This window comes from Ursus arctos, unplaced genomic scaffold, assembly GCF_023065955.2.
Source record: "Ursus arctos isolate Adak ecotype North America unplaced genomic scaffold, UrsArc2.0 scaffold_2, whole genome shotgun sequence".
In the NCBI taxonomy this organism is placed as follows: domain Eukaryota; kingdom Metazoa; phylum Chordata; class Mammalia; order Carnivora; family Ursidae; genus Ursus; species Ursus arctos.
The window spans coordinates 82,388,338-82,401,058 of record NW_026622874.1 but is presented as its reverse complement, the minus strand read 5'-3'; the positions used below and the strand labels follow the sequence as shown (position 1 = coordinate 82,401,058).

Here is a 12,721-nt window from a genome sequence, read left to right as displayed (position 1 = left end):
CCTGCAAATGGCTGCAATGAAAATGTGAGTCAGGCCAAGTCTCCTTCACAGGTTCTTCCTTTCTCTCCACATTGACCATGACCCGCCTCATGCTATCTGTCTACCCCCAGGGCTTGAACTGCTCCACATCTCCTTCCAGCCCCTAACTTCTCCCCCGTCTCAAGGACCCCCATTTGTCAGCTCACAAGCCCCAAAACCTCACCTTTGTCCTAGGCCCACCCTCCCTGCATCCCCGACAGGATCCTCTCCTGTTTTCTCTCTCCTGGTCAATGGCAACACCGTCTACCATGTCCCCTGGCAAGGAACGCAGAAGTTACTCTGGAATTCTTCTTCCTCGCCCCATGCATTTCATTGCCATAAATTTGGTCAATTCTTCCTTAAATGCTCCATGTCCATTCCCTAATCTCTGTTCTCATGGCTCCTGACACCACCGGCCCCTTTCTACCCCTCTCATCTCACCTGGAATTGCTCAACACCATTCCCTGAGGAAGTAACATTTTAGTCTTGAATGATAAGGAGCAACCTATGGGCCATCTGGGAGGGGATGAGGCAGAGAAAAGAGCAGGTGCAGAGGCCCCAAGTTAAGGAATGAGTTTGGGAATGAGCTCATGCATTCAAGGAACTCCAAGGAGGCCAGGATGTATAGCACACAGACCTTAACCATGACTTATAGGAAACTCCCATGCTCATCCAAAGCCTTGGGTGTCAGTGGACCAGGATATGGGAGGGAAGCTGATATGGGGTGAGTTGTGTTCCCCAGAAAGATATGTGGAAGTCCAAACCCCCATCCATGTGAATGTGACTTTCCTTGGAAATAGGGTCTTTGTAGATGTAATTAAGATGTAAGTTAATGAAGTCCTACTGGAGAAGGGTGTGCCCTTAATCCAACCGGACAGGCATCCCTGCAGGAGAGGAGATGCAGACACACACAGGGGGAGGGGAGCCTTGCGAAGGTGGAGGCAGAGCTGGGAGCTGTGTTGCCACAGCCAAGGAATGCCAAGGATTGCTGGTGACAAGGACTCTGACACCTCAGTTGGGCTCCTCTGAGCACTCTTCTTGACTCAGCCTTGACTTTGGCCTATTAGAACCAATTTTAGCAAAGAATCCTGTTAAGCCTGTTTGGCAAGAATCTCCCTACCCTTAATATCTAATTAAGTTCCTCTTAGTAAATTTCTATCCACTGACACTTTCTCTATATTGGCTATAAATTGGCTATAAATCCCCAGCTATCTTGGCTATATTCAGAGCTGAGTTCAGTCTCTCTCCTCTACTACAGTAGTCTTGGATAAAGTCTTCCTTGCCATTTTTACAAGCATCCAGTACAATTTTTTTAAACACCAGCCAGTACCAGAAGCTAGGAAGGGTTAAGGAGGGATTCTACCCAGAGCCCTCAGTAGGAGCATGGCCTCTGACAACTTGAGTTCAGACTTCTGGCCTCTGAGACTGAGAGGATAAATGTCTCTGGCTTTAAGCTGCCTAGTTTGTGGTACTTTATATGGCGGCCTCCATGACACTAATACAGAAGTGTAGTCATTTGCCCCACGCCTAAGGCATACCTTTTGGGAGTAGTTGAGAGCCTTTTCCATCTCAGACATGATGGCGTTGATGTCATCACTTTCGTAAATACCTAGACACAAAGCATATTGTGAGTATGGAAGAGGGGTGTAGATCCTGGCAAGCGTCCATATTTATACACACCAGGGCGTGTGAAGGTGACCTGAACTGACCAGCCCCCACCCCTACGCCACCCAGCGGTGAGGGGGATGGGCAGGTACACTGAGGCTCCCAGCAGGGGGACTGGCCCTGGGCCCCGGCACCCTGCACCCAGCCAACTGCTCTCTCCCAGAGAAAGGATGAGTTAGGAGTGATGGTCCTGCTATTTCGGTAAATAAAAAGACCTACCTTGGGATTACTTAAAGTATTTAGTGTCTGTTGTGAATATTGGTGATTTATTTGAGAGGGACTGGAGTGTAATGACTAAGAAGACAGCCTCTGAAGTTTGCCTGCCTGGGTTCAACTCCTGGTTCCACCACTTATTACCTGTGTGCTTTTGGGCTCTGTGTCTCAGCTTTCCCATCTGTAAAATGGAGATAATAGTAACCCACTTCATAGGGTTATTGTGAGGAATGAATAATAATATATGTAACATGCTTGGAACCATGTCTGGCATATAATAACTGTTCTAGAGTGTGTGCTATTATTAGTAGTAATCACCAATGATAAATGTATATGTCCAGCTCTTTTCTCGGGAAGAGCTGGGTAACAGGGCCCCAGAGTTCCAGCCCCAGCTATGCCACTAACTTTGTAACTACAGGTAACTCATGTCCCTGGGAGTCATTTCTTCATTTGTAAATCAGAGAGGGTGGAATGTACTAGTGTGCCCCAAACCTCAATCACTGCTGTATCCCCATCACGATTTCCCCTTATCTGCATACCACCTAAACCATTACCTCCTTCATTTATATGTTATCAGTTCACTTTTGTTTACTTAAAAGCGTGTATATATATATATATATATATATATATATATATATATAATTGACATATGTTAGTTTCATGCATACAACATAACGAATGGACATTTGCATGTATTGTGAAATGATCACTATAATGTCTATCTAACATACTTAAAAGTATATTTAAAAAAAGAAAACTTAAAAAAAATAAATAAAAAAGAAAACTTAAGGGTGCCTGGGTGGCTCAGTTGGCTAAGCATCTGACTCTTGATCTCAGCCCAGGTCTTGATCTCAGGGTCATGAGTTCAAGCCCCACATTGGACTCCACGCTGGGCCTGAGCCTACTTTAAAAAAAAAAAAAGTACATAAATAAAACATTTTAAAAAATAATAAATTTAAAAAAGAAAAAGGAAAATTTATGTCACTTTTTTTTTAAAGATTTTATTTATTTATTTGACAGAGAGAGACAGCGAGAGAGGGAACACAAGCAAGGGGAGTGTGAAAGGGAGAAGCAGGCTTCCCGCCGAGCAAGGAGCCTGATGTGGGGCTTGATCCCAGGACCCTGAGATCATGACCTGAGCCAAAGGCAGACGCTTAAAGGCTGAGCCACCCAGGTGCCCCATTTATGCCACTTTTGATAGAAGAAAGTTAACACTTTTTTTTAAACTTTTATTTATTTTTAAGTAGGCTCTAAGTCCAATGTGGGGCTTGAACTCATGACCAAGGGTCACATGCTCTACTGACTGAGCCAGCCAGGCACCCCCAGAAAGTGAGCACTTAAAAAAAAAGATTTATTATTTGGGGGGGAAGGGCAGAGGAAGAGAGAGAACCTGTACTTAGGGCTCAGTCTCACAACCCCAAGATCATGACCCCAAGATCATGACCCAAGCTGAAACCAAGAGTTGGTCGCATAACTGATTGAGCCACCCACGTGCCCCAAAGTTAGCACTTTTTTATATTTTTTAATTAAAAAAAAAAAGATTTTGTTTATTTATTTGACAGAGAGAGAGAGAGAGGGTGCATACAAGCCGGGGGAGTGCCAGGCAGAGGGAGAGGTAGGCTCCCCACTGAGCAAGAAGCCTGATGCAGGACTCAATCCCAGGACCCTGGGATCATGACCTGAGCCAAAGGTAGACGCTTAACTGACTGAGCCACCCAGGCGTCCCAAAGTTAGCACTTTTTAATGAAACTTTAAAATAGACAAATAACTTCTTACGGGAGGGAAAAAAACCTTTTCCTCTATTCTCTTAGATTTCTCCAGCTGGGAGAATAAAACTGACAAAGATAGATTAACAAGAAAAAAACAGAGTTTCCTAACATGGTAGCATGCACACAGGCAGGAGAAACTCAGTAACTCAGAGGGTGTGGTTGGAAGTTGGGGCCTGTATGGCATCTTAACCATGGACAGCTCGGGGCACCTGGGTGGTTCCGTCGTTAGGATTCTGCTTTCAGCTCAGGTCATGATCCCAGGGTCCTGGGATCTAGTCCTGCTTCGGGCTCCCTGCTCAGCGGGGAATGTTTCTCCCTCTACCTTTCCCCAGCTCACAAGTTCTCTCTCTCACTCGCAAATAAATAATATCTTAAAAACAACAGCAACAACAAAAATCAAGGACAGCTCCTTTATAGGGAAGTGACAAGACAAAGGGAAAGGGGTTAGGGTCTTGGGGGGGCGGCTGGCTGTGGAAAGGAAAACACAGGGAGGGAACTGAGGGAAGATAAGCTTGTTTTAGTAAGGTTTGTTGTCTCCAGTTCTTTTCTTCCTCTTCCTGGCACAGGAGAGGGAGACACCTAAGATGGAAATCTATGTCCTGCTTTTAGGCAAATGGGGGTGGGAGGAGGGCGGAGAACTTCGTCGCTGTTTCTCAGTTGTCTTCAGCTCAAACTAGTCCTTATGCCATGGTGGCTTATTTTGGGGTGGCATCTTCTGATCCCCTACAACTATAGCAATAAAAGAAAGTGACGCTGTGTGTTCCACATTCACCTGTCTTGCCAACCTCCTGTTGCAAACATACCACTTTTTGGGAAACGCTCAATTAAGAGACCCTAAAGGCCCCTTCCAGCTGTGACATCTTGAAATATTTTTAAGTCAGGGCACCTAGCTGGCTCGGTCCAGAGAGCATGCGACCCTTGATCTCGGGGTAGTGAGTTCAACCTCCACGTTGGGCATAGAGCTTATTTAAAAAATAAATAAATACAATATTTTTAAGTAGGTTTACTTTTTTTCTTTTTTACTTTAAAAAATTGTGGTAAAATACACTTAACATAAAATGTGCCATTTGGACCATTTTTAAAAAAGATTTATTTATTTATTTGAGAGAGAGCAGGAGGGACAGAGGGAGAGGGAGGGAGAATCTCAAGCAGACTGTGCTGAGTGTGGAGCCCAGTGCGGGGCTCGATCTCACAACCCTGAGATCAGGACCTGAGCTGAAACCAAGAGTCAGATGCTTACCTGTCTGTGCCCCCCCAGGAGCCCCCCATTTGAACCGTGTTTGAAGTGTGCAGTTCAGTGGCATTTAGTACGTTCACATCATTGTGTGGCCCTCACCACCCTCCGTCTCCAGAATAGGAATTCTGGAGATTTCTGAATGGGATTTCCACACGCCCCTTTTCTGGAACACACCTATGGCACAGGGAGCTATGTTGGTACTGAGACAACTTTCTGGAAGGCAGGAGGTGGAAGGGTCTGCCAACTGTCACGCACCTGTATCTCCAAACCAGTGGAAGCGCCCAGCGGTAGCCTGGGTGACCTCTCGGTAGGCGGCGGCCGTGTCAGTGCGGCTGGCATAGTGGGCAGGGGGCGTGATGTCCATCTGAGGCTCGCCCACGTAGAAGAGACACACGTTCAGCTGGAGGTCGCAGCCCCCACAGGCCTCGGCCATGTAGGCGCTGACCACGGGCTGTGGGGGGAGACAGGGCGGGAGGGCCCCACAGCTGAGGGCTCCTGGAGGGGCTGGTCTCAGGTCCGCTGAGCCTAATCCTCTTTCCTCAGGGCCTACTGGGTGCCTGGTCTAGTGCGTGGCACTGAGGATGGAAGGATAACTGAGCTTGGGCCACAGTTTCTCTGTCTTAATAGGGCATGGCCCAGGAGCGGACCCGAGAGCCTGCTCACGCCGAGTGTGGTCAGGGGACCAGAAGCATGGACATCTCCTGGGAGTTTGCTAGGAAGGCAGACTCTCAGGTCCCAGGCCAGGCCTTCAGAAATAGGATCTGCATTTTAACAACATCCCCAGGTAACTCTTCTGCACATTTAAGTCTAGTTTGGAAACTCAGGCTAGAGAACCCGTTGCTAGGCATCCATCCAGCAGAAGATGTAGGGTCGCAAAGGATGCCCAGGACAAGGCCTACCCACCATGTCCTGGTCAGGGATGCCCCCCGTGAAGAGGTAGATGCCCTGCGACTGGTGTTTGTCTTTGTCCCTGAAGTCCACTTCCACAGCCTTCCGCAGGGCGCTGAGGACATTCCTGCTGCCTTGACACCGCAGAGTCAGGGCCCACCTGGGAGGCAAGGAGGGCTGGCTGAGGGAGGCCCGCTGCTGAGGGAGGCCAGCCGTGAGGCCCCGGAGGGAGTGGGAGGGAGGGGATTCTGCTGGAGAGGGGAACAGAGCAAACAGCACCACAGAGGCTGCCCTCAGACATAGCAGGTTCAATCTCTGACGGTCACCTACCGCCAGGCGCTTTGTAGGTTTTCATGGCTCACGGCAACCATCTCGGGTCTCCAGCTTTCAATTGTGCTTCCAAACCTTGGGAGGGAAGGAAAGAGGGCGTGTTCTTAAGCAAGAGATATATCCATATTACACCCCAGGTCTTTGGGCTCCCCAGGCTTTCAAGGAGGCAGAATTCTGATTACACCCAAAAATACTAAGATGTCACTGGCCTGGGCCAACCACAAGATTTCCCTGCTAGTCATGATGCGTCACAATACATTTGCCGTGCAAGCAGAGTTGGGGGTCTCTCAGTCAAGACTCAGAGCCAGGACCAGCTCTGGCCAGACTTCGTTTCTGACTTCCCCACCCCACAAAGGAGGAAATCATTGCTCCACTTTAAATTCCCCTAGAACTGATTAAGCTCCCTAACTGGCTTTCTTCACTCTGTCTGTACTACAGCGGTTTTTTTTAAAAAAGATTTTATTTATTTATTTGAGAGCGAGAGAGTGAATGAGCGAGAGGGAGGGGCTGAGGCAGAGGGAGAAGCAGGCTCCCCAATGAGCAGGGAGCCCAATGTGGAGCTCAGTCTCAGGACCCCAGAGATCACGACCTGAGCCAAAGTCAGACGCTTAACTGACTGAGCCACCCAGGCACCCCTATAGTTTTTAATTTAAAAAAATACACATCATCTCATTTTCTTATGAGACAGAATTTAAATCCTTGAGAAGAGGACTGATCCCCCTTATCAAGGAAAAGGTGTTGCCTCTGGGTTAAGATGAATTCCTCCACCTGGCCTTCTGAGACTCTGCCCACAGATACCTCCCTCCCCCCACACATCCCCTACTGCTCTCTACTCCTCTCTGCCCCACTGTCTCTGCACATGTTTAAGTCTGTCCATTCTTAAAAATAACTTCCTCTTTCTACCAGGGTCCACTCTATCAGCCACTTCTCTTTCCCACGTGTGGATCAGGTTCCTGGAAAAACAATGTCCCACCACCTCCTCAGCTTCTCCTTACTTTGAAACCCACTGCAGTCAAGCTTCTGGTAGGTTCTCTGGCAAATATTAATAATGACCTCCTATCATGAAAATATCTATTATAGTTGGATCATAAATCCTCTATTACAGTTTGATATAAAATTCTAACAATATCCAGAGAGTAAAAAAATCCTCCAATTTTATTCCCCAGAAAACTTCTGTTAACTTTTTACTCTATATTCTTTCCATCATTGATTAAAAACATAAAAAGCATAGGGGCGCCTGGGCAGTTGGTAGAACATGTGACTCTTTTTTTTTTTTAGAGACAGAGAGGGGCCCTTGGGTGGCTCAGATGGCTAAGTGTTTGCCCTTGGCTCAGGTCATGATCGCCAAGTCCTGGAATCAAGCCCCAAATTGGGTTCCCTGCTCAGCTGGGAGTCTGCCTCTCCCTCTGCCTGTCCCCTATCCCCTCTGCTCATGCTCTCTCTCTTTCTCTCAAATGAATAAAGTATTTAAAAAAAAAGAGAGAGAGAGACAGAGAGAGAGCGGTGGTTGGGGGCAGAGGGAGAAGGAGAGAGAGAATCCTAAGCAGGCTCCATACCCAGTGTGGAGCCCGATGTGGGGCCCAATTTCATGACCTTGAGATTACGACCCAAGAGCCAAAATCAAGAGTCAGACACTTAACCGACTGAGCCACCCAGGTGCCCCAGGGTTGTGAGTTTCAGCCCCACCGTTGGGTGTAGAGATTACTTAAAAAGCAATAAAATCTTTAAAAAATAATAAATAAATAAATACATAAATAAATAAATAAAAATAAAAAGGGTAAAGCTTGTCAAATCACTAAGTTGTACACCTGACACTAATGTAACATTGTGTCAACTATACTAAAAAATAGCACAGATAAATACATATTAACAGAAATGGAATTTTACAGTATGTACTCTTTGTAACCTGCTTGTTTCCTTTCATTGGGATTTATGGAGGACATTTTTCTAAATGCACACATGTAAATCTCCCTCATTCTTTTGAATAGTTGCACTGTCAGGATTGTTTTACCCCTTTTGCCAATGGTCATGCAGTTTGCTTCCAGGTTTAACCGTTATTAGAACTCTGCATTGAACAACCCCACATGGTTATCTCTGCACACTGATCCTTGTATTTCTTTCAGATAAAATAAAAAGGTTTAGTTGAAGGAATGAAGAATATATGCTTAAAAATTTAATACAAGGACTATACCCAATGACACTTCTGCAGACAGTTTCCAAGAGTGCCCTTTCAATCACATCATCACCAGCACTAGGTATTGTTGTTATTTTGAATCTTTTAAATACTTGGTTGCCGAATTGAATTGCAAAAAAAAAAAAAAATTATATCTCATTCTTCTGTTATCAGAGAGCTCTACTGTCAAATTTAGTGGATTCCTTTATTCCTTCCTGCTTTGCTTCTGCAAGATCAAACTCTGTGTCTTTCTAAGACATGGCTTCTCAACAGCACCCTCTCCTCGCTCCTCGTTTTCCTCCTCCCTCTCTGGCTGCTCCTCTCTTGTGTTCCTTTGGTGGTTCCTTTCCTCTGCCCGCCCTCCAAACACCAGTGCCTCACCAGTTCTGCCTTTGGTTGTCTTCTCTTCCCTTCACATCTCCACAGGTGTGCTTCACGCACTTTTCAACCACATAACCAGAATGCTGATGGCTCGCAAACCAGTATTTCCTGACTCGAGTTCCTCACTGGAGGAGTCCCTATGACTCTTGATTCTCCTCTTGAAAATCTCCAATTCTACGGGATTAAAATCACATTCTACTTCCAAGACCTGCTCCATCTGGGACGTCTTCTCTTCACCGTTCTCACATCCTACAGCTAAATGGTAACTATGTGTTGTAGATTCTAACTCCTGAACACCTGTCACATGCGTCCCTTCTTCCGATCCCACGGCCATGGCTCAAGCCTGCTCCATGCTAGTGCCGACCACTTAGCAGTCCCAATGGCCTCCATCCCTCCAGGGTCACATCCCTTCAAAGCATCCTTCACACTGTGACGTGAGCATTCAAGATCTGATCATATTATCACCTTGCTTCAAGTCCTCTAATGCCTAGATGTCTTATAGTAGAAAAGCTCCTGAGCACAACCAGATATATAAACCCTCCATCACCTGTTTTATTTTGTCATGTCCAATCTCTCTTCTCACCCTATAACCTATTGAACTCCCTGATGGTCCCTCAAAGTTCCAGAGCTTGTGTTCCATAGCTCAAACACCTCCATGCCCCCTGTTGCTTCCTTTACCTAAAATGCCTTTCCTCCCCACTGCCCCCATCATTCCCATGTGCTAGGTAAACACCTACTCATTTGGCAACACTCAGCAAAAGATCACCTCCTCTGTGAAGATTTTTTTCTTTTCTTTTCTTTTTTTTTAGATTTCATTTACTTATTTATTTGAGAGAGAGAGAGAGCATGAGTGCAGGGGGAGGGGCAGGGGGGAGAGACAGAAGGAGAGAGAATCTTAAGCAGGCGCCATGCCAATTGCAGAGTCTAATGCTGGGCTTGATCTCACAACCCTGAGATCATGACCTGAGCCAAAACCAAGAGTCGGATGCCTCACCAACTGAGCCACCCAGGTGCCCCGTGAAGATTTTCTGACCTCCCTGTGCTCAGGCAGGATAGTCTGATCCTAAATCTGCCTATCTCTGCAGAAAGCAGTTAATGACACTTATTTCCTAACATGCCTGTCTCCCTCTACTAGACCCTAAGTTCCTTAAGGACAGGTACTGTATGTGTTCACTTCCGTATCCCCAGTGCAGTGATTGGTACCTGGCAGGCTTTCAGTAAATTTTGTTGAATGAATTAATGGATGGTAAATGAATGAAAACATTGCCTAAAACATTTCTCAAAGCATTTTTTTTCCCTGTAGAATGTATTAGAAAAAGATGAAGGGGCGCCTGGGTGGCTCAGTCGTTAAGCGTCTGCCTTCGGCTCAGGGCGTGATCCCAGCGTTCTGGGATCGAGTCCTGCATCAGGCTCCTCTGCCGGAAGCCTGCTTCTTCCTCTCCTACTCCCCCTGCTTGTGTTCCCTCTCTCGCTGGCTGTCTCTATCTCTGTCAAATAAATAAATAAAATCTTAAAAAAAAAAAAAAAAAGAAAAGAAAAAGATGAGGCTCTGGTACAGAATAATATATAATATTAACTGCTGACTTAATAGGTTTAGAATACTACTTATTTGATATGAAGTGGTATCAAAATGGATGGTCTGGGGCGCCTGGGTGGGGCAGTTGGTTGAGTGTCTGACTCTTGGCTTCAGCTCAGGTCATGATCTTGGGGTCATGAGATCAAGCCCCATGTCAGGCTCTGTGTTCAGTGGGGAGTCTGCTTGAGAATCTCTCTCTCCTTCTGCCCCTCCCCTCCTCTAAAGTAAATAAACAAATCTTTTAAGAAAGGTATAATCCAAGTGGATTCTTTTTCTCTCTTTCTCCCCTAATTAGTGGAAAAGGTATGCAATTATAATAAATATATAAAACTATATACTTAAATTATAGGTAACTATATATATAAATTATATATAACTGTATATAGTACATAATTTATATATATGATAGTTATATATAATTTAAATATATATAGTTATATATAATTTTTAAAAAGATTTTATTTCTTTATTTGACAGAGAGAAAGAGCACAAGTAGGGGGAGTGGCAGGCAGAGAGAGAGGGAGAAGCAGACCCCCCACTGAGCAGAGAGCCTGACGTGGGGCTCGATCTCAGGACCCTGGGATCATGCCCTGAGCCGAAGGCAGATGTTTAACCAACTGAGCCACCCAGGCGCCCCAGTTATATATAATTTCTTAAGATTTTATTTTTAAGTAATCTCTATATCCAATGTGGGGCTCAAACTCACAACCTGGGGATCCAGAGTCCCATGCTCCACTGACTGAGCCATCCGGGTTCCCCAGTTATATTTAATTTTAAAAATATATATTCAATATATAATATTTATATTTTAAACATATATATCAAATTATTTATATATAAAATAAATAATTTAAATATATATAAGTTATACATATTATATTGTTACACAATTTAAATATATATAGTTATATATAGAAATCTATATAATTAGCATTTGGAATTGAAATCTTAAATGTTTGACATACTGTCGCTTGCTAGACCTGAATTGGGACCTAACGCTGCGGCATGCCTGGGGGCCCTTCTTTCTCTCTTTTGTGTTTATCAGCTCAGAATCCAAATGGGGCAATGGGCTGAGTTACTTTATCTTGGCTGATCGAGCAGTGTGTTTTGGGGGCCACTTATCACCTTCGCCCCAGTGGGACTGTCCGGCAACCATTTAATTATTCAATACCCCAAACGAGATGATTCAAGTCAGATAAACTGATGGCCATCCTAGGATGCTGGGTGCTGGTGAGATGTCATCAAGCTACCTGCCAGGAACCTCAGCCCAGCGATGGCACGGAGCACAGGTGACCCCCGCCCTCAGCCCCCCACTGGGAACTAGGAGCCTACGCAATGATGTTGAAGCGGTCCTTGTTGGACAACTGTTCCTCCAGCAGAAGCCGCAGGGAGTGCTGGATATGAATAATGTACATGGAATTGGTCACCGAGATATCCAGCAGTATAACCACCCTAAAAAGAAACACAAGCTTTGAGAAGAGAACTGAATCTCTCAGATAATGTTTATTTTGTTCCGTTTTACTATTTAAAGTGTTTTCCAGGGGAGTTTTGCATGCCAAACTCACAGCTGGCCAAAATCTTCTCCGTGGTGTGAGGTCAACAGGAGTGAGTTTACAAGGGTAGACTAAGGGGGTCGTGGAAACTTCTCTCCCAAGGGGCTTTTACAGTGGAGTAAAGTCAAACGGTAGAGATGGTTTAAGGGGCGGGGGCTGCCTAGAATGATTCTCACACATTTCCCTGTTTTAAAGCACTAGCATTCACCACTGTTATAGGCTGGGGCCCCTGGAGGGGAAACAGAAACAAGTTAAGCAAATGAGATGGGGAATTAAGTGTATCTGGTCCTCTGCGGAAAGAAATGTATCTTTTAGTTTCTTCTCTCTGTTTTAAGATCCCTAGTCCCATTTGGCCTTCTTTCACTACTTCAAATCAATTCCCAACTCCACCCTGCACTCTCTTTTTGAGACAGAAATTATGGTTCTTTTTTCTTTGTTTGTTTGTTTTTGTTTTAAGCGTGTGTGCTGCCAAAGTGAGCATGAGACAGCAATTATGGATAGCAAAAGAAAATCCACTGGATTTAGAGTCAGAAGATCTTGATTCAGGTCCCACTTCCTGTGTGACTAAGGCAAGTCACAAAACCTCTCTGATCCTTGGCCTATTTGACTATGAACTATTTATAATGGGACTCCTCACAGGGTTGCTTTGAGAATTGAATGACAGACTAGTGTGGCACTTTGTAAGTGGTAATGCATCCAATAAGGGATGGATGGAATGGTAAGGATGATATAAATGCCACCAGTTGTTCCTCCCTGCTCAGCATCCAGCACCTTCCCTCACAACAGCATCCTGATTTTCCTTTGGAAAACTCCTCTGTCTCTATCAGTCCATTAGAAATGGGTGGAACAGACCCACCTCAAGCTTGAAGGGTGGGCATTTGATGTTAGGCAATTAGACTATCCTACCTCCCAGGCCAC

At 45.3% G+C, this 12,721-nt stretch overlaps 1 protein-coding gene across 1 annotated transcript in view; it reads right to left on the bottom strand.

Annotated features, from left to right (window-relative positions):
- The window catches only part of VWA3A (von Willebrand factor A domain containing 3A), a 67,811-nt gene that overhangs the window by 15,222 nt on the left and 39,868 nt on the right, over nucleotides 1-12,721 (bottom strand). Inside the window, exons 19-23 of the mRNA XM_026515575.4 lie at nucleotides 11,583-11,702; nucleotides 6,121-6,195; nucleotides 5,806-5,950; nucleotides 5,158-5,353; nucleotides 1,557-1,627 (exon numbers count right to left, since the gene is read on the bottom strand). Coding sequence (XP_026371360.1) covers nucleotides 1,557-1,627; nucleotides 5,158-5,353; nucleotides 5,806-5,950; nucleotides 6,121-6,195; nucleotides 11,583-11,702 — 607 coding nt within the window. The remainder of the gene's footprint in view (nucleotides 1-1,556; nucleotides 1,628-5,157; nucleotides 5,354-5,805; nucleotides 5,951-6,120; nucleotides 6,196-11,582; nucleotides 11,703-12,721) is intronic.